Source organism: Xenopus laevis, chromosome 3L (genome assembly GCF_017654675.1).
Source record: "Xenopus laevis strain J_2021 chromosome 3L, Xenopus_laevis_v10.1, whole genome shotgun sequence".
Taxonomy (NCBI): domain Eukaryota; kingdom Metazoa; phylum Chordata; class Amphibia; order Anura; family Pipidae; genus Xenopus; species Xenopus laevis.
In genome coordinates, this window is record NC_054375.1 from 59,335,934 (window position 1) to 59,358,387 (window position 22,454).

General features: G+C 36.2%; 1 protein-coding gene across 4 annotated transcripts in view; it reads right to left on the reverse strand.

Moving 5' to 3' along the window:
• mon2.L (MON2 homolog, regulator of endosome-to-Golgi trafficking L homeolog) overlaps positions 1-22,454 on the reverse strand; it is a 56,971-nt gene that overhangs the window by 15,434 nt on the left and 19,083 nt on the right. The window contains exons 12-32 of one of the 4 annotated variants that reach the window (XM_041585073.1): positions 21,541-21,767; positions 21,321-21,402; positions 20,302-20,483; positions 18,927-19,039; positions 16,721-16,825; positions 16,197-16,277; positions 16,002-16,075; positions 15,825-15,915; positions 15,201-15,302; positions 14,704-14,706; positions 13,070-13,180; positions 12,220-12,395; positions 11,781-11,943; positions 10,538-10,831; positions 9,986-10,184; positions 7,482-8,110; positions 6,024-6,167; positions 4,744-4,761; positions 4,416-4,544; positions 3,151-3,341; positions 1,103-1,163 (exon numbers count right to left, since the gene is read on the reverse strand). In XM_041585073.1, coding sequence (XP_041441007.1) covers positions 1,103-1,163; positions 3,151-3,341; positions 4,416-4,544; positions 4,744-4,761; positions 6,024-6,167; positions 7,482-8,110; positions 9,986-10,184; positions 10,538-10,831; positions 11,781-11,943; positions 12,220-12,395; positions 13,070-13,180; positions 14,704-14,706; positions 15,201-15,302; positions 15,825-15,915; positions 16,002-16,075; positions 16,197-16,277; positions 16,721-16,825; positions 18,927-19,039; positions 20,302-20,483; positions 21,321-21,402; positions 21,541-21,767 — 3,175 coding nt within the window. 4 annotated transcript variants of the gene reach the window in all.

Consider the following 22,454-nt stretch of genomic DNA (forward strand, 5'->3'; position numbering starts at 1 on the left):
AAGTGCGTATTGGAAAGTTGCTTAGAATTATATTTTTCTTTCTTAATGCAAACACTGTTGTTTTTTCACTGAAGTGACCAATTAACAGCTTCTCAACAGATTTAGAATTATAGCAAGCTGCCAGTGTTCACAATAGAGGCTGAGCTTTGCACAGAAACAAATTAGCGTTTTCCAAGCTGAGCCTCCAGCCATATATATCTTCTTATCCCCCAGGAAATGACTACCACCCTACCCCTTTCAAACAAGTATCTTTAAAGGAAATGTTAAAATTAAGTAAGCTTTATCAGAAAGGTCTATATAAATACACTAGTAAACCGTCAAAGAAATGCTGCTCAGAGTCCTCTGTCAAAAGAAACAACAATTCTTTCCTCCTATCGTCTACACATGGGCTTCTGTATCAGACTTCCTGTTTTCAGCTTAAACCTCCAGGGCTTGGGCTTCAGCAAACTCAGTCTGTTCCTCTCCCCCTCCCTGCTGTAATCTGAGCTCAGAGTTATGAGTGAGCAGGGAAAGACTCAGACAGGAAGTGAGGTCACAGCAAGCTAATATGGCACCGGCTATCCTAAACATACAGAGATAGTGTCTACAGTGGTTTACTCAGGTATGGAAAAGCATTCCAAAGAATAAAAATGGTGTTCTGCCTTGCACTGTTGTGGCTAATCTATTGGAAATAAACTGCCTTGGTAGCTTTACTTCTCCTTTAACTTGAAGGACAGGGTGGTTAAATATGACTCCATAGTGCATGCCTGCTAAAAACTTCACCCCAAACCAGCAAAACATGAGAAAACCCAAGTATAATGATAGTTATTGAATATCAAAGCATAAAAATTAAATTAGTATATGAATATTTTATAAGCTACCATACAGCATTTTTGCCATGTCACTGTTGTAAGCTTTCTGACATACTGGTTGCTATTTATCCTTTCACCTTGATCTCTCAAATAAAGAGAACAATACAGTTGAATATTTAAGTAGTATGACTAGGCCTAGGATACCATTTTAATACTAACTCATTTGAATAGTAATGTTAAAATGGCAAACTATATTTATTTTAACTGATACAGATGTATTTAGAGTTCGGTCTTTAACCTCACCCCCTTACCTCAACATCAATACCCTCGTTTCTTTGAAACTCTTCAATGGAAAGATTATCTGGAGGTGTGCTGAAAAAAAATAAAAGAAAGGTAAATAAAAATACAGCAAGCATGAAAGTAAAGTTTCAAATTAGCAAACATACACCAAAAAACACCTTGCAGTTCAGTTTTTTTTATTATGACATACATACATATATATATATACATATACATATATATATATATCTATATCTATCTATACATCTCTGGACAAACGACTCCAGCTAGCCTTCTTATGAATATAGGAATTGTGACTTGCCATTTATTACCCGTCTCTTTTAATTATTTTGGAAATATTGGAAATATTGGAATAGGAAGCATCCAGGCTACGACTCAGCCCCTTTAATTAACCAGAAATTAGTATTTCCTCTAAAAAGCTATTTCCTGTTCTCTGAAAGCCATCTTACTTAGACTAATCTAATACAAATGTAAATGTCTATAGCATTTAACCATTACTCTTTTAGATGAAAAGGCAGACCAGTAATTGTGCTTCAAGTGCAATTTCAAGGCAGTAGATTTAAAATACTGGGAATAATTTGGATGGGTTGAACTTGAGTATCGTCTTTTTTTTTTCAACTCAATGTAACTATATAATTAACTATGGTGCACTTAGCTCATCCTACATGCCAGGTGTAAAGAGTATTAAGTGAATTATAAAGGTCTTTATGCTCTAATGCAATATTTGGTGCTCCTTGGAACTGTCTTTGGGTCTCTATTTACCATTGCTAGAAATCACAGGCATCAGTAAGGTTTGCACGTGTTCATGCTATCCAACTGGAGACTGGGCAAGATGTGGCGATCCAAGAAATTTTGAAATAACCTACACACTGTTGTTGTACATTAGAGATTCGATAATGTCAAAAAAGTTATAGCACATTTTTATGACAGGTGTAAAGTGTATTTTATTATTATTTATACAATTTTGGCAGGGAAATCTAACATCTATTTAGTGAGAATTAAAGCCATTTCATGAGCAAAATTGCAAAAAAATAACAAAAAGTGGTATAAAGGTAATACCTTTATTGGCTAAATAAGATAATCACAGCAAGCTTTCAGGCCACTTTAGTTCCTTTTTCAAGCTGGCCTAAAAAGTTCTAAAAGCTTACTATGATTATCTTAGCCAATAAAGGTATCACCATTGTACCACTTTTTGTTATTTTTTTACTCTGTAAGTGGCTAACACCATACAACACACTTATGTTATTGTAAATGTCTATATGCACAGTAAACCTCCCCAAAGCTACCTCACCAACACCCTCAATCTTCCCCAAAGCTCACCCACATTCTAGTAAACCCTTCTCTTTCTTTGTACAAGCCTTTAAATACATTTGCATAAACACAATCTCACACTATAGCTCCATTTACACATGCTCTGCATTACTGACAATAGAATAAAACATTTTCTTAAATTACACGAAATGTGGCAACAATAAATACTAGATATTACTTTAATATGGCAGTGGGGATGCTGCATCAGTCTGCATGGATGGTTAGTATGGGAAAAGAGTCTGCATTGATACTCCACATCATTTGCTGAATCAGAGCCAGACCAACAAGCAGTCTAATGAGGGATGTTTGCACTTAAGCACATATATTTTATTTAGAAGCACTTGACAATACATATACCTTCAAGTTCAAATATTGCCAGGGCAGTTAATAATCATTCTATTTTTCACCTTATCTGACTTTCAGGCTGGTGTACCCTTCCACAGCTTTGTCCCCCCCCCAGTCTACAGTTTGGGAATCACTGAACCAAGAATTCACTCACTGCTGTATAACATCAGACAGCAACACGGCAACAAGAATTCCTTTTTCAATTTTGCCCCACAGGTAAATCACAGTCTATGCTCTGGCATAAACTATTTACCTCCATCTTTTTCCCAAATTAGAAGGAGTAGAACATACACCATCTAGCCTGTCATTTAGAACATTTCTTCAAATAGCAGCTGGATAGGGTTTAGGAAATAGAGGGCTCTCAGCTTATTTAGTGTTTATTATATAGATAATGCTCACTTACCTTTTTGTGAATAAGAAGTCTTCAAAGGTGGAGGCCAATTCTGGCCACATACTGTCAAACTTCCCAGAAGATACATGCTGTCGAGCAACAGGTAGCCCAACTGAGAGAACTTTTAACAAAGAAGATACAGCCAGCTTCCATGTGCTTTCTGAAGGACAGGCATATTTCAAACTAAGTGGTACCCTTAAGGTCTGCAAATACAAATGTTTGTGTTACTAACAAACTTATGTGTGCTGTTTATGGTCATCAATTAATCCGTCAGGTAAACCCTACTAAACAATTAAGTTAAAACACTAATTTAAACAATTATAATGTTGGTAGTTAAAAATAACAATTATTTCTATGCTGACATTTTAGGACTTGTTCACACTGATGAACTTGGGCAGATTGAGTCACAAATATATGTGTAGAAGTGCAGCGTTCTAGAGGATCTGATCTGATTTAAAAGACACGAGAGTTTCCAACAACACTCCAACCTGACCAGTTTTTTTTTTTTTAATTTCCTGCAGTGCAGGAAATTTTACAACATTCATATCAGTCCCTACCCCAATGGAGATAATAATCTAAGAACCTGGATTAAACCCACACAGACAAAGGGAGAACATACAAACTTGTTGCAGACAGTGCCCAAACCATAATTGAAATTAAGACCGCAGCACTGCAAGGCGGAAGTGCTACCCACTGAGTCATGTTGCTGCCCAGTCATTCTGAAAATTGTCTAAACATTTAATGCTATGTTGTTGGAAAAAAACAACACCAAAATCAGTGGATTCCTACAGTTAATCGGGTTTTCCAACTTGTCAGATCAGACAACTCAATTTAAAAATTGCTGTATGAAAGTCTACATGTGTTTGCAAGGTCTTGAACAAAGTCAGTTTAAAGTAGCATATGATATGAAATATATCTTGGCTGACATCTAGTGGAGGATACACTTATATTTGATATAACATATTTGATCAGGCATCTATGTTTTATGGTGAATTGGGAAATTCATTTGAAAGAAACATAAAATAATACGTGTAAAATGCAAGACTATGGCTAGTTATAACTTATATAATTATTATTTACTAAGTTTACAGCACATCTGCAGATAGTACTCTTCAAGTGCAAAAGCCACTGAGATATTAGCTCAGTGGTAACTATTCAGTTGGCTATGAATAGAAGAGACAGAAGGAGACCAATTGTATTATTGCCTGTGCCATGAAATGCAGTTTTCTTCTTTAAATTTCAAAAACATATAGGCCATTAACTTTGAAAAGATTTACCTTAATGACATTTTGAAGAACTTTTTCATTCACTACTGCTTTATGACAAGCTGTTTTCTGGTAAAGATCCACCATGACTTCTAAAGATTTCTCTGCAAAAGGTACATAATTTAAGGCCACCCACTCAGCCTGGGGGGGGAAAAAAACAACGTGAATAAAGAATTCAAGAAAATCTGGTAAAAATCATTAATGTATAACATGCATGATCTGGAAAAGGAAGCAAAGCATGCTTATTTAGAAGGCAGAGAATTGATTTTTGCAAGTAAAAGAATTTTGATTTGTTCAATGTCTATCATTAGAGTGCAATTATTAACAAAATATCACTCACCGGTGCAAAAAGTTGGATCTATTGTGATTCCATTGTGTGGCAGAACAAACAGAATAAAGAAATTAATTCAGCTACATTTAAATTACAAAGTGTGATGCAAATTACTGTAAATTAAGGTGAAATATGTGAAACTAGTAAAGAGCAATGATTATGTATTGCTGTACATCAGTAAGGATGTGTTCTAGTAAATGGCTTAAAATAAATCAGAAATCCAAAACTCTGAAATTCGATAGCTAATATGCTCATTATAAAGCATTACCAGTGATCATTTTTCCACATGGCAAGAGTAATTACACATATGCAGTGCTATATATGCAGATTAAAAGTGCTTTCATGTATGTGCATCAGACATGAAACACTGCAGAAAAAAAGCCATTTTTGGTGGCCCAACAGTCCTTACCAATATCCATGTACTTGTACTTTAAAAATGTACTTTGCCAATCAACCCTATCTTGTCAGTGTGTAGAACATTGGCAGATGATCAAGTGAAGAGTAGCCAAAGCATCTCTTGACTTCTTGCTGTTCTGATGGCTGATCACCAGAACAAGGAGAACAATAGGAAGGCTGCAACAGCAAATATGGCTCCTCTTATGTTGTCCATGCATTCAATCCGACAGTCGACAGAATAATACTACATGGGGTGGCCCATGTATGGCAGCCTTTAGTAGTTATTTTTACTTATGGTAAACACTCTGCATACACTGCATGATATTTGTGCTATCTTACTTACTAATTGTCACCATCTGGATTTCCATTGTTTATATTTAAATTACTGCAGAGATATCCAGGCCAAGAATCAGTTCAATTTGAGCATAACAATGTGAACAAATTATCAAATTACAATTGGCTTGTGCATGGTGAGTTTGAAACAATATTTCAGTTCTGAAGATATCTAGATATTTGGATTTAACAACAACAAACCTTTTGGTTTACTAACGATTTATCTCTGCGAATGCAGCAACGCTAATGATGACAATAGGTATACAGTACATACATACATACATACATACATCATCATAGTGATGAAAGTAAATACACATAGTTATATACTGTATGTATGTGTGTATATATATATATATATATATATATATATATATATATATATATATATATATATATATATATATATATATATATACTGTATATATATTTCTTTTTTTTTTACTTTCATTACTATGATGATGTACTTCATTTAGCTATGTATTCCTGTCCTATATACAAGGTGTATTTATGCCACTAAAAATACAAAACAAAGTTTGCAATCAAACAAAAATACCTACTTGATTATATTTAGCATTTGCAATGTGCTTTGTTTCTAGCTTGCCATATTGTGGGGGTTTACAGGAGAACTGCACAAATGCAGACAGCTCGTCAAAAATCGCTGGGTACATAATCTGCATATTCTCAGGTCCTACGCAGATTTCCTAGATAGAGAAGATGCATAGATTATATATATCTTATAAAATGAATAATATCTAGTCTTATATAATAAGAATTATCAGACACGCATTATGTGTATGAACATGGATTGTAAGCACTCTGATTGTCTTTAAGAAGTCTTCTGCAATGCTTTAGTCTCAAAGCATGACTGAATAAAGATTGTTGTCATATATTGGTGAAATACTGTCTATACACAATCTTTGCAACATTTAGGAAGCCTCATATTTATGTGAGATTGGTAAAGAACCCTACCTGCATTCATAATATGTATTTCAAAGTGTATTTCTCTACACAATAGGCTATACATGTTTTGCTTTCAAGCCCATTGTTTCATAAATACAATTATACTGCAGTTAAAACATTTTCTTTTATATGAAGGGCTTTTTAAATCATATATATTAACAGCTCTATTACTGTTAAAGAACTGATTATAATGAAGAGAAAATAATTTATGTTTCTGAACGCAAGTGCAAATTGAAGTTGGAAAATAACTGGCACATTAAAAAATGCACTTCCCCCAACTTGCATTCAATCTGCCAATTTCATGATGCACTGTGCTGATAAAGCATGTTAAGTTGCAGCACCAGTTCTTTGTTGCTGTAGGTGTGAAAGAAATAATTTCTAGAGCAGTAATTAATGCTGAGCTAGAAATGGCTTTAGCATACAATTCACTATATGCAAGTCACTGTGCCCTGTACTCTGCACCTTGCCTCCAATTTATTAAAGCACACTGAACCAGCTTATTGACACCAGGATTAATTTACATGGAGTGCATAATGTATTTATGCACTCCATGTAAATTCTGGAGTGCATAAATACATTCTGGAACATTTACAAGATCATTTTTAAGCACAATCATGCTAATAATAATAACCCAAGATTATACTCTGCACCACAAGAACAGGGATCTTCAAAGGACAGCTTTGTTTGTTAACCAGATACTCCTCCCACCCGCTCTAGTGTTATTCCCAAACTGTAAATCATCGCTAACAATACTAAAAAAAAAACAAGCACAGTGACTATTCAGCTGAAAAACTGCATTCAAAACAGCCTGTTCTTAGGTGAAATACTGCAAATAGATATAAAAAACAAGTTGTTTTTCATGGTTATAAGACATTTGCACAAAACCATAAAGTAAAGAATACCAACTTTGCATTATAAAAAAAAAAAAAGAAAAATGTTGTACAATATGTTTGTTCTTCAGCCTTAAACTTTTAGAAGCTTACCTCTCCCCCCAGGGCTAGGCTATTTGAAATGAAATGATATTATTAGACTGCAGGCAATTTTAATTTAGTCACCTTTTGTAGGACATCCAAGGCTGTGAGCACAGATTCCTGCAGACTTGTCAACACTGCTTCAGTGTAAGAGGGGAGAATAAAAGGAGAGGCATCTGAGCTTATAGGCACTGAAACTGCCCCGTGTAATATAACTCCCAGCTTTTGTAGATCGTCCATGCTAAAAGCAGTCTTGATGTGTTGATAAAGAGCTGGGAAAATCTGTATTAAAGCGGTGAGAAAAGGCTGGCTAGGGATAAATGTCAGTTTGTCACAACTAATTGGTGGTTTAGTGCTTTCTGTACCAATCCGATACCAGGTGTTCCAGGCTGCCCACCATAGAGCTGAGTCTTCAATCTCATCCACAGCTATGGGCTGCTCAGGGATACTATACCTGCTAAGTCTTTCCCCTGTGGAATCAGATCTTACTAACGGTCTTCCCGGCCCAGAGGCATTAACTGGTCCAATAAGAACAGGCACAGGTGCTGAAATTCCAGGCAAAGACTCTGGCTTGTCATTGTCCCTAGTAGGGCTAACAATCTGCAAGATTTCTTGAAAGCTTTTTAGTGCAGCTAAGGAGACTTCATTGCTTTTGCTGAGAGCGGCTGACTGAATGTGATCAAGGAGGACATCCCATGCCTTGGTAAATTCTCCTAAATTGGGAAAAATACATTTATATATATATTACATACTTCCACTAATATTTTATTATTATTTAATATATTATTTAAATATTTAAAATATTTTATTTATTAACAAGAGAACACATACTGCATGTTGGTTTGAACAAGAACCCCAACCCATGTACCGTGGCAATTTCATTCAATGAGTCATTTGACACTGGCTACTACTGCTCAAAAACTCTTGTATAGTACTAGTAGTGGGGGCTGTGCAGCATTTGATGTGTGCAGAGTAGAGAAGTAGAGAATTCCACAAGTAGTTGTGATCAATATGCTGTGAGTACTGTATCTATGTAATTCACATTTATATAAACTTTAAGCGTGATGTAGATATTCTGACACAATTTACAATTGCCATTTATTTTACAGTGTGCTATCTGGTTGCTAGGGTCCAATTTAAACTACAACTAGATTATGGGTTGTCTGGGAGAATAGGTGAGGGCCTGAACAGAAAGAAAGAAGTAATAAAAATAACTGTAGTCTCAAAGAGGAGTAGCTTTTTGGCTGATTTGGCTGGTTATGGACACCCAAACCAAACTGAAAAGAATAGGATCTTCTATAACCTAACAATTTATGGATATGTTTTTACTATAATAGTTTTCTTTGGTGTGTTTTTAGCATAATAGTTTTCTTTGCCACCCATATTGTTTTGTTAATAATTAAATTTCTTTTAATCAGTTGTACAGGCAGATACATTAGATTAGATAGAGAAGGGGTTGGATGGCTACTTAACGAATGAAAAAATACAGGGCTAGCAAAATTAGTACGAAGTTGATCTAGGGACTGGTCCGATTGCCTTGTTAGAGTTAGGAAGGATTGTTCTACTCTCTGAGGCAAACTGGAGAGGCTTCAGTTAGCAATTTCAAAGATTCTGTTTAGGTCAAAAAGTTGAACCCGATGGAGCTGTGTCTTTTTTTTTTTTTTTCAAACGAACTTATCACGTATGTATTTATAAAAGTTATTTTTTTTTTAGCAGAAATGTCTGTCACGCAGTATCTTGTAAGGCAAAGATCTGCAAACTTTTTGGCTAAAGCCTCCAGCTTTGCACACTATTAAATCACAAAATAAAATCAGCCCCCCCCCCAAACTAATCATTTAAAAGTATCCGCCCCAACCACCAAGTAAAACTTCTTACTCTTTTCTTCAATGCTGTCTATCTAGATGCATACCTACACCAATACTGTCAGGAATATAAAAATACTGCAAAAAGTCAGGGACTGAGGAGCAGTTTTCTGTTGCTGGCTGTGATGGAAAGTTGCTGGAATCTACACATCTTAACCAATATGCCCCATTATATGCACCTTCAGTTGGTTGGCTGTTTAAAATACTTGAAATGGTTACACCGCACACCTGGAATTTTACTCACTTTCTGCTTTTAGTGGTGCTGGTTATCCTTCGGCTTGACGTGGCCTTCCAATGATAGCAGTTTCAATTATGGATCCGCACACACCTATTTTCTGCAGTTTTTCCTTTTATTTAATTTCACCACCAATATCAACGTTTCGGGGGGTACAACCTCCCTTCGTCAGGATATCCTGACGAAGGGAGGTTGTACCCCCCGAAACGTTGATATTGGTGGTGAAATTAAATAAAAGGAAAAACTGCAGAAAATAGGTGTGTGCGGATCCATAATTGAAACTGCTATGTTTAAAATACTTGCTTACTACCAGTTGAAGTACTTGCCCTGAGAGCTTCTATATAGCTGCAGCAAGACTTGCCACTATGGCAGCATATAAAAGCAAGCATCAATAAACAAGTGTTATGTTCCAAAACTGTAGTGCAAATAAGGACTAAAATGTTTAAAAGTTGTCCAGTATTCTGCTATTGAAAAGAAGTGGGATACTTTACCTAGAGGCTGGAGCAAGTATCTCCTAGTGTTAAATATGCGAGCCACGCCTGCTAGTGTAAGTACCCAAGTCTCAGCCCACTGCTTTTCTGCTGTGTCCCTTGAATGATGTATGAGTATATTGCCCCCTCCTGATTCAATCTTCTCTTTATCAGCTGTAGTTGAAGACTCTCTGACCTGATTCAACAGCTGAAACAGGACCTATAATAACCAAAAGAAAGCAGAATTTTTAATTCCATAATACATAAACTGCAGTAGCAGTAGTTGAACTGTGTAAAGATTATATTTGGTGACCTGATAAAACAAGATGATGTTAAATGGAATAACCACTGGAACAAACAAAGGTATCCAGTGTCAGAGCAGTAAACCTCTATGTGCATTGCCACTCAAAGGACTATGGCACACAAAATGACGCAATGCTATCCAACATGGATTACTTCCAGGTTGCATAAGAAGTGCCATAGTTTGCCCAGTTCCTGTGATAATCACTTTAAAACAAGTCAGACAAACCTGAAAATCTCATGTATTTAAATACTGAAATATTATTTTCATACCTTCCATATGACAGTGTGCCATGTTGCATGCTGCAGCAAAGTTCCATGCGCCCCTATTGTAGAGAACAGAGTCTGGCCAGCGCTTTTACGCACAGCAGGTCGTATATCAACACAAAGCTCCCCCAGTTTGGCATAGAGACAGAGCCATAGGCAATCGAAAGGTGGAGCAGGATGAAAAGGACGATTTAATATTATCCCTTTTTCTTTTGCTTGCTTCTGAAGCAAATCTTCTTCAAGGTTAAGTTCTTTCTCTATAGTTTCTCCTCTTTGGTAGAAGTAATCAGAAATATTCCACTACAAAAATGAATACACACAAAATTACACAGCATTGAGAAAAGATCGCATTTCATAAATCCTAAGTAATTGCAAAGGATTTGGCTTTATAATGACAAAAATATCTGAAGGGTTTTAAGTACAGTATGGGACCTGTTATCCTGTTCCTGACCTGGGGGTTTCCAGATAAGGGATCTTTCTGTAATTTGGATCTTCATACCTTAAGTCTACGAAAAAATTATTTCAACGATAAATAAACCTAATAAAGTATATTGTTTTGCCTCCATTAAGGATTCATTATATCTTCGTTAGGATCAACTACAAGGTATTGTTTAATTATTACACACAAAAAAAGTAAATCATTTTTAAACATTTAAATTATTTGATTACAGTAATATAGAGTCTATGGAAGATGGCCTTCCCGTAATTTCCCTTAGTTTCCAGATCCCATACCTGGATTGTATACACTTCTCTCTCTACAAGATGATGGAAATATTCAGTACTGCTTACATTTCCTTCGCTTCTTTTACATGTTTCTTATTGAATAGCAACAATACTTGCAGCAACAGCAAAGCTCAGTATCATAAATATCATTTATACAAAGCGAATACTAGCACTGTCACTCATTTAAGGAGTTGTTCACCTTGTTCATGGATGTAGTACGGATCGTTTTTGATATTAGAAAGTCTCATGGAACACAGTGATACACAACTAAAATACTGCTTTGTTGGTAGTGCATGCATAAAATATCAAACACTGAATACCAACACTGTTGTAAAAGAGGAACACACATGGTTTTTGTAAAAATATGCAAACATTTGCTCTAGTTTAGCAACCGATAGTAAAATAAAACATAGTTTACCATAATCTAAACCCACTAATTATTTGAATAATCTATTTATTCATACCAAGTCTAAAAACATGTAGCTAACCAAATTGAAGTTATAAATAAAAAAAGTGGTAAACTCACCAGTAATCCTATAGAAGTTAAACTAATATTAAGTTCTTGATTCTGAAGCCCAAAACTTCCAGCCACTTCAACAACTATCTGCAGGCAAGTAGAAGGCATTGTCGGGAGGAAGTCTGTCACAACTAACTGAAGGCACTGGAACGCATTCCGTATTAAAGATTCTCTAGAGGAAAAAAAAGACAATAGCATACTTACAGTTAAGTGTACTTTAGAAAACTACCATTCAGCCCTGATTTAATTTAATGACCTAAATAGACTTTTTACATTCTCTTAGACTGATCCAAATGTATACCTTAAAAATGGCAGTGAATAAACACTTTCACTTTGGATTTTGCAAATTGTATTTATTTAAAAAAATTTTACTATCTCTTAGGCCATAAATATACTGCTAGACCCAAAATAATAGAAATGTTGCATTTCTGTTGTTAGGATTGCTTACCCTTGATCATTTCTGATAGCTCCTATCACTCCAAGGACAAGTGGCCAGCCAGGACCAAGACTGTCTCCTTGACTCTGCAGGATCTGCAGCACACATTCCAGCTGCTTAAGTCGAATATCATGGTGGATTATATTTGAAAGTTCCTTCAGGGGATTTAACAAAAGCAACTGTAGTCTCTAGAAGGAATCAAAAGATTAGATTAGAAAGCTATGCTTCTCCTGCTTAAACATCAATACAAAAGGTTTATTGTTAAATAAATGAGATGGCAAGGATGTATGCTTAGGTTAGCATTGAGATATCAAATGAATCAAAAAATCAGATGTCCAACCGTGAGAAAACATGTAGCTTGGCAGGCATAAGCGTTTCTAAACATTGCTAAACTTTTTCTCCAGACTCATTTCTTGGAAAAGGGACTTACCGTGTAAAAGTGTTACAAGGCAGATTAAAAATCTACATAGCATGCAGTCTTCTGAGTGTTTTAAAGGAAACATTGTAATATTTATAGACACGTCAAACTTGTGTTAGCCATGCACCTCAAAAGACTATTCTAGATTTCTATCCAGCATGTAACCAGATATAAAAATGGTGGACTCTCAATAGAATTTTACTAAACTGTGTCACTCTACAAGGGATGCAAGTGGAAACAGTTGTTGTTAAAGGACTGGGATCAGTGTTGTAGATGTATGGATGGCCACATTAAAGTAGGAATCATACAGTGGCAACTATGGTTCTACATTCATGTTTATTTTAGGATTGGCTAGTTTTGCTTTTAAACAGAAATGCCATAAGAGTTTACAATAAAATTCTTGGTAATACACTGGTTTACTAAACAAATAAAGGGTTTGTTTACCTGGTTCTCTGAAAGTTGTGGTTCATGCTTAAAGTCTAGTCCTGCTTTGATTAGAGATGTTAATGCTTCAGCTCCCCATTCCCTCATTCTAGCATTAGGATGCTGGCAAACCTGGGAAGAAAGATAAAGGTGTACTTTTCCTGCTTCCTATCAATATCCACAAAGTTCAACTGTCACAATGATCAAAAATTCAAACATGAAAAAACATTTTAGTTGGCTTTATATAATTCTATATTCTCCCACATTTACCAGGTACTACAAAATTCTTGTGTGGCAGCTTTTATATATTGTCCATTGTTTGTACCATTTATGCTGTTGATATGCTGTTGGTACCTATACTCCAGCCCCCCCCTTTTTTTTTCTTATTCAAGTATAGGCATCTGATTAAGAGGGCCATATGAAAAGCTCCGATCAGTAAACTGTTTCTGGGACAAGTGAAAGGTGGCATCTTGACAGTTGCTACATTAAGATACACTTCTAGTTTTGATAACCAATGATAAGATATTTTGATAAAGCAGCTTTCTTGTATGTGTAGAGTCTACTTTTGCAGGCAGCTTCTCTTTCATTCATAATTGGCATCTGATGTATCCAGTGGAGCAGGACAATTAAGTATACATAGTAAAAATATAGACTCGTCTCCGAACGTATTGTGGTGAATTATTAATTTGGAAAATGTTACTCCCTTCTTTAAGGAAGACTCCTTAACCAGATGTCTGCTGTCTGTCACAGGTCTCACATATTCATCACATGCATATAGCCAGTTTTCCTTGCACCTTCCATTATGTAGGTAGCCCTGCAGCAGAAGTGCAGCTACAGAACCTCTAAAGCTGGGTGAATGCAATACAGCTGAAATAGGCTCTGAATTCCTATCTGTAAAGACCGACAATCTTTACAATTGTAATGGTTTAATCTATATTGGCATATTTCACCCGCAGCATTGTGCCCCCTTAAGTTGTCAGTACTGTCTCAAGGCATTCACTGTTACATTTTACCATTTCCTTGAGTTCAGAACTACAATGTAACATCCCAAGAGCAGTTTCTTATAAGCTTGTCTTTGTGTGCTTTGACCATGAAAAGTCTATAACACTATGTGATTCCTTTGGTTGGTATTCTGACTCTTAGTGAGTTCAGAATCCACGCAGTTCGTGTCAAACAAACTTTTTACCTGAAGTGGCCTCTGGTAAGTGAATTTTCACGACACAACCAATGAGAAAAAGCATAACACTTTTGAAGCATTACACTATTTTTGACAGCTTGTAAGTTTGATTACTTACTTGCTGCAACCTTTGTTACCACAGGTGATTTAAATTGCAAAGCATTACATTTTGTTCTAAAGAAATAATTTTACAAGGATATTTAAAAATGGTTCTTCAATAAAATGAACTAAACAAAACAAAAGAACGAGTGCCATATCTGTAATCTGAAAGATCTTCCCTGCATTCAGTAAGTTGGAAACATGGCAATAAGCCAATTATTTTCATTTCAAAACAGAATTGGAACACTATGAGCATACTAGTACCACAGATAAATACAGGCAAGCGTAAATTAAGATTAATAAGAAAAGAAGCCAGAGTTAATATGAAATTTTACACATATAGATTACACATATATTTGTTATAAGAAACGAAGCCTACCTTCTGGTCAGCAGAAGAGCAAGCAAAGGAAGGACAGAAGACACAATAAAAATAGGGAATACATACAAGAAGAACAACAAATGGACACAACATGCTCAGAAACTGCATTCTTCCCGACTGGACAATCGACCTCACAGGCCAAATGGAGTTAGTTATAAAAACAGACTAGCTATATGAAGAAACCCCAACAAAAACATACATACATTTATGTGATAAATTACACTGCTCTAAATCTTAATCAGTCTTTCAGCCCCAGAGATAAATAAATATAATAATAGCACATTGTACAGTCTGAAAGGCATATGGAAATATTAAGGAAATCTGTTTAATATAATAACATAATATTGTTAAAGACAGTATAATGTGCATATTCACAACAGATGCCAAGTGTGCAAAAAATGCCTTTTGTGCACACTTTTTATACTTGCGTGAAAATTCCATATTTATGTGTTTTCACAGAAAATTCTTTGTACTTGTCTGCAAAGTTTTAACAGTACCTCTATAAGATGTCCAGTTAAGGGTCTCCACAGGATTTCAATTCTGTGCATGTTCACCAATCCTGTTTCTAGCAGCTTTGCCACAGCAAAAAGGGATGGCTCCTAAACAAAATAAGTAACTGCATCAATATTCTCTAGGCAATAGGGTAAAAAGTAATTGAAAAGGGATTTGAAACATCTGTGTAAAGTTATTTTCTAAAAATAACTCTCGTATTACTTCTTAATATTTTCTTATTTACATTAGGAGGAATTTCATTATTCCTGGTATTATAAAACAGACTATACTGGCTCTTTATATTGTTGATGCTCATGCTTTCTAGTGCCATGGACCTTTTTTCCTCAGTCTATGATACAACATAAAAACGATTCATTACACAACATGCATGTTAAGCATAGTTTACAATTTTGAGTGCTTATCATATTATTAATAAAGTTATTAGATATTAATCTATTTATCATTACTATAACAGGCTTTCTAGGCAGCCGGGGCTCTTACTCTATGATGGTTTATTTACTATACCTGAACACAACCACAGTAGTATGAGCAAGTATACCTTTCTTTCTTTTTTGAAAAAACAAATCTTCTTTTGTGTAGTTTTAAAATTTTTAACACTTCACACTTACCTTGTTATTGCCATAGGCCATGTCCATTGCTTCCAGCGATAATGAGCAGAGAGCATTGATTAAGTGATGAAGAGACACATCATCTAAGTACCTAAACAACAGATGGAGAAATGAATAACAACAGACAAACATAAAGAAACACATGATGATAGGATACAACATGTAAGGGTATCTTACTGTGAGCTCTCAAACAGGCGTGACAAGATATTGGATATAATGGGTAAGTCTGTCATGACTGCTGTGGTCAGAACCTAAAAAATTAGAGAATTGGAGTTTGTGATATAATCCAAACAGCATAAAGTTGATGTGCTACGAGCACCTGCTGCTTGACCAGGTATTTATGCTACACCATTGCTAATATTCCAAACTTACTGTGCTAGGACCTTCTACTGCGCGACCGGGTTTTAATGCTCCACCACTGCTAGGTTTTAATCCAAGAATCCACACTAGGTGCTAAAATAAATTAAATACAATCTAAATTAATACAACACAGCTGTATTTGATTATGACTTGAAAAATTCACTTTTTTTTTTTTTAGTTACTGCTTGTTTATAAGTATTTGAGTGTAAATTCATTAGCTCCTCATACAAAACGTTTAAATTCTTTCAACTTTGTGTAAGATTTATTTGTAGAAATTTAGTTGAAAAAAGTAATTAATATGGTGTCAGAACATTTAAACCTAGTAAACTGCTAATTTGTACAAATCATACAGAGTTTTCATTCAAGTTTCTTTTGGAATTCTACACATCACCTTTATTACATATTCTTGCGACCACACAGCATTTTCTTTTAGTTCACTTAGAAGAACAACACAAAAAAATCTAAAGTTTTATTAAAAATCGATAAAATAAATTGGCAGCAGCTATTTCTTTCATCCTATTGTTGAATGACATTACCTGAAGAGTTGCAAGAACGAGTTGCCATGAAGTTCCCAAGAATCCACCATGACAATGAGCGAGATTCAACAACGTGCGCATACACTGGATATTTTTAGCTGTGAGCTGTATTGATACAAATTAGATGCACATAAGATTCAAACTACGCAGTATTTATCAATACATTTTTTAATATGCCATACATAATATTCACTGTACTCAAAGTCCAGAAATGAAAAATGCTTCTATTACAAAAAGTAAAGCACGCCATTGTTAAATAATGTATGAACCATAAGATATTTTTGCGGGTTATCTTTTGTATTACATTGTGCCCAATGTCTAATAACCTTGCTGGTTAATAAAGGCTTTTTCTCAATTACTGTGTACGTGTGTGTTGTCTGTTAGACATCCAGTCACTTCAGCCTTTAAACATTACATTTTTATCTATTTAACTATATTAGTAACATTTTTTATTTTGCACAGCCTATCTATTTAGCCAGTTATTATTTTCATACTGAACAATTCCTTTAAGAAGCATTATTATAGTTCTCAGTATCCTATGTACAGTACTTTTTAGTCACTAGATGGTTTTTTCAATACAGATTGATAAAGCAGAGGTAGGTGCGCTTTTGCTGGACTAACTGATATTGCCTAAAAAAGAAAAGAGGGGGACCCGATAGTGTATTATCCTCTTTTTGACAAAGGTGGTGTGTGCTGCAGAACTACTCACGGGGGAACTGTAGATTTAGTTCACAAAAGAGACTCCTAGTGGCTTCGGTCTGGCTGATCGTCTTAGTAACCTGGCAGAAGAGAAATTTGCATAGCGCAGAAAAGCCGGTGTGCGGGTGCGGGAGAAAGGTTTAGGTACGCTTACCGAACGATGGTGTTAAACACAGCACTCTGAGATTGTACCGGTGGATATCGGCTGGTGCCTTCCTCCTGGGTCTGGTCGATCCGTCTGGCGATGGAAGATTAATGGGTTGTATCGTCAGCTGCTAGCTTACGGTCTCCTGTTTGGAATCGGTCTGTTTGGCGTGACACCTGTTTGGAACAAACTTACATAGCGCAGAGGAGCCGGCTTCACGGTGCAGGAAAGCGGTGAGTATATGCTTACCCAATCATGATGTATCTTAGCGCTTGGAACCCGTGTGGGTAGCAATCCTGTGGCGCCTTCCTCTTAGGATTCTTGCTGATCTCCCCGGCGGTCTGCAGGAGTAGTTGTAGGGGTCAATGGTGACCACTGCCGGAAGCTGGTTTCCTCCTTGTATGTAGTTCTTCGGGTCTAGAGTACTAGATGAGAACGGCAGGAGCTTTGATAGTTTCTGACACTATCAGAGAACGGCAGGAGCTTTGATAGTTTCTGACACTATCAAAGCTCCTGCCGTTCTCATCTAGTACTCTAGACCCGAAGAACTACATACAAGGAGGAAACCAGCTTCCGGCAGTGGTCACCATTGACCCCTACAACTACTCCTGCAGACCGCCGGGGAGATCAGCAAGAATCCTAAGAGGAAGGCGCCACAGGATTGCTACCCACACGGGTTCCAAGCGCTAAGATACATCATGATTGGGTAAGCATATACTCACCGCTTTCCTGCACCGTGAAGCCGGCTCCTCTGCGCTATGTAAGTTTGTTCCAAACAGGTGTCACGCCAAACAGACCGATTCCAAACAGGAGACCGTAAGCTAGCAGCTGACGATACAACCCATTAATCTTCCATCGCCAGACGGATCGACCAGACCCAGGAGGAAGGCACCAGCCGATATCCACCGGTACAATCTCAGAGTGCTGTGTTTAACACCATCGTTCGGTAAGCGTACCTAAACCTTTCTCCCGCACCCGCACACCGGCTTTTCTGCGCTATGCAAATTTCTCTTCTGCCAGGTTACTAAGACGATCAGCCAGACCGAAGCCACAAGGAGTCTCTTTTGTGAACTAAATCTACAGTTCCCCCGTGAGTAGTTCTGCAGCACACACCACCTTTGTCAAAAAGAGGATAATACACTATCGGGTCCCCCTCTTTTCTTTTTTAGGCAATATCAGTTAGTCCAGCAAAAGCGCACCTACCTCTGCTTTATCAATCATTTTCCTGTGGATACGTGGATCCACTTTTCTCTGGTGCAGCTCAACCCCCCCCCTTGATACCCAGCAAGCGCGGATCTTCATCCCCCTTATTGCATCTTTTTCAATACAGAGTTGAAGACAAAATGGTAGAAATAACATTACCATAACAGTTCCTTGAGGCTGTACAGCCAGCGGTTGTCCAACTGCTACAACTTGCTGATGAGAATCACTAGAAGGGCTTATCATCTGAACATTTTGCCCTTGGATGGAATAAGCTAAGAAAAATACATTGTGTAGTAAAAATAAACAGAGATAATTATCTATAATCTTTTTGCTACTTGATCATGTATTTTAAAATTATTAATAGGTAAAAATATTACTATTTAACTGCTATTCATTATTTTTCAGTACAGCCTTCTCAAGCAATAAAAAATAGTTTTCAACAAGCATTTCAAGGAAATGTGGTCAGAGCATGCAAGAAACATGATTTTAAAAAACCCTGTATTTTATCACATCTAATTAATTTGCAATCATGTCATGTAAATGTAGTTAATATTTCCCTGCAGGTTCCAATATGATATTTAAATTTTCCCACTTAAGTGTGATAGGGCCTAAACACTTCAGATACATTTCCTAGATTTAATTCTGAAGAATCCCAGTAACAGACAATATACAGAGTTTCCCTTTTATAAACACACTCCTTGGCATTCTTTTGCTTAAAACATTTGTTGGGCCACAGTGCAGGACAGGTTGAAGAAAAGCTCACATATGATTATATGTAAAAAATACACCCTTTCAAAATCCAACCCAGCTAAACACTGAACAGTTAGGTTCAATGTTTTATATTATAAACCACTAATAGAACATTTTTATTTTTCCCTGAACATACTGCACATAAAAATAAATTATATATATATATATATATATATATATATATATATATATATATATATATATATATAATATATAGATATATAGATATATAGATATATAGATATATAGATATATAGATATATAGATATATAGATATATAGATATATAGATATATATTCAAATCCACAGTTGTAAGCAGCACACACCGGAGTTTAAAAAATATTTGTTTCTTTATTTATCAAAAGATTAAAACCATAGTCACAAGGATCGAGGTTTCGGTCAGGATCTAAGACCGTTATCAAGATCCTTAGGATCTTAGATCCTGACCGAAACGTCGATCCTTGTGACTATGGTTTTAATCTTTTGATAAATAAAGAAACAAATATTTTTTAAACTCCGGTGTGCGCTGCTTACAACTGTGGATTTGATGTATGTGAAGCGCTGCTGCAGCACCCGGTCCTGATTGCCTAGAAGGGAGTGCAGAGACCTGCCTGGGTTTCTATCTATCTATCTATCTATCTATATCTATCTATATATCTATATCTATATATCTATATCTATCTATCTATCTATATCTCAAATGCATGTTGATAAAGGGTGCATACTGGCCCTTTTGCTAGCTTCAATTGAAAAAGAGACAATACTTAGACTAAAGAGCACTTACATTTGTTGCATATTGCTGCAGATGATGTATTAAGCACAGTGAGAGCATAATGGGGTGGTAAGGAACCTTTGCAAATAGCGGTTATGAAAGCATCTCTGGGTGTAACAAGTCCTAATTTCCCACACAGAGATGCCATGGTCATTTCAGCTTTCAGTATGTTTTCTGTTGCGGTTTCATCCGTACTTTAAAAACACAAAGCCAATATATGTTTAATTCAGTTAGTATTCATTGCCCCTCAGACACAGTACTTACAAAAAAAGAACTGGCATACATATATCATTCATCAAGTTCATCATACGCAGTATCTATCAGTGCTAAGTATAAAGCTATTGGACTTGCTGATTATACTTGAAAACACTTTACCACTCATCCAAGTGGCTTTTCCAGTTAAGATGAACTAAAGCCCTTTGATCAAGAGGTGAGCCATGAAGTTTTCAAGATTACTCAGCAAGACCGGATGCGTTATACTTACCAGGATTGACTCAAATTTTCTACAGTTATTAACTTAATTGACAACAACGAAGCACAGAAAGATCCGTTATCTGGATAATCGAAGGTCCCTAGCATTCTGTATAAAGATCCCATACCTGTACTTATTGGGGAAATATTTTGATTACCCTAAAATATGAAATAAACTAAACTAATATTCAGCTATTTGAACCGTTGCAATGGATGATCATTTATATTTGTCAGTCATGGGGGGTATTGGGGTATACAGATAAAAACTCCCAAACTACCCATAGCTTATGACTGAATAAACTGACATCTAGATGTTTAGAATAACAGAAAGGTCAGCTAATCTAATTATCTGTTTTTAAGATTTGAAAAATACAATTTTATGATGCTCCATCTAATAGAGATCATTCCTGTCTGTCTCAGCAATTGAAATCACACTGACTGTGCACTATATTATACATATCAAAGACCTAAATGCTGTAAAGATGTACACCTTTGGTAATTGCAGAAATGTGAGTGTACCATAATTGTTAGTTCAGTGAGGTTTTACCCATTTGAAATACCTTGCATCAAGGAGCAGAGAGAGAGCAGCAAGAAGGCCACACCAACAGGCATTGATCATTTCTTCCCAAACACTTCTACAACCTTTAGATATATTAAAAAGAATCATCACTGACAATGCAGCATACATATTTTTTATATATTAACCGATCACATAAATATGTTTATAGTTCAATGAAATTAGTTATGGTTATCCATTTCTTTAAATTAAAATCAAATTACCTTTGTCAGCAGGATCAGATACTGCTGGAAGTTCTTGTGGATTAATAGTTGGGGCATGTGAAGGAGTCTCCTCTGCTGAAATGTGCGAGTCTGTTTCAGCTTGACCTATTTCTCCTTCAATCATGGTGGTAATGCCTCGCACAAGATCTAATAAACAGTGAAATGCTACTGACAGGGCATAGCCTTCAGGAATAGTTGGTGGCTCTACCTTATCCAGCATTTCTAGACTAGAAAAGAAATGCAATAATAAGCATTGTCTCAAAGATTAATGTGTAAAATATAAGCAGTCATATGTAATACGGTTTACTTGGTGCAATAACGTACGGCAAGCATTACCAGTTCAAAGTAACAGGACACATAATATTGCATAACTATAGAAGGCATCCAAATGCTCTCCTGACCTGTCAACCACATTGTTAATTTAAATATTAAAATTAACTGTTACAAATGAGTGTGTCATAACTGTCCTCCCAAAAAGCACATGTAGTCAATCAAAGCCTCTCCTTTACACAGGGATGGATGACTCGTAGCTCTGTGTCAGACCCACCAAGCTACTGGCTGCCCACCCAATAGACGGGGATTGGCCCATAATGCAAACAGTCTGGGAAAGCATCCAGCTGGACTGGAATGCCTGGCTGTTGCTTAAAAAAAGTTTTGGGGAAATTTACATTGATGCACCACAAAAATCCATCTTAAAGGAACAGTTCAGCGTAAAAATAAAACCATGGAAAATAGACAGACTGCAAAATAAAAATGTTTCTAATATAGTTAGTTAGCCAAACATGTAATCTATAAAGGCTGGAGTGACTGGATGTCTAACATAGAGCACTACTTCCTGCTTTCAGCTTTCTAACTCTAAGTTAGTCAGCGACTTTAAGGGGGGCACATGGGACATCACTGTTCAGTGAGTTTGC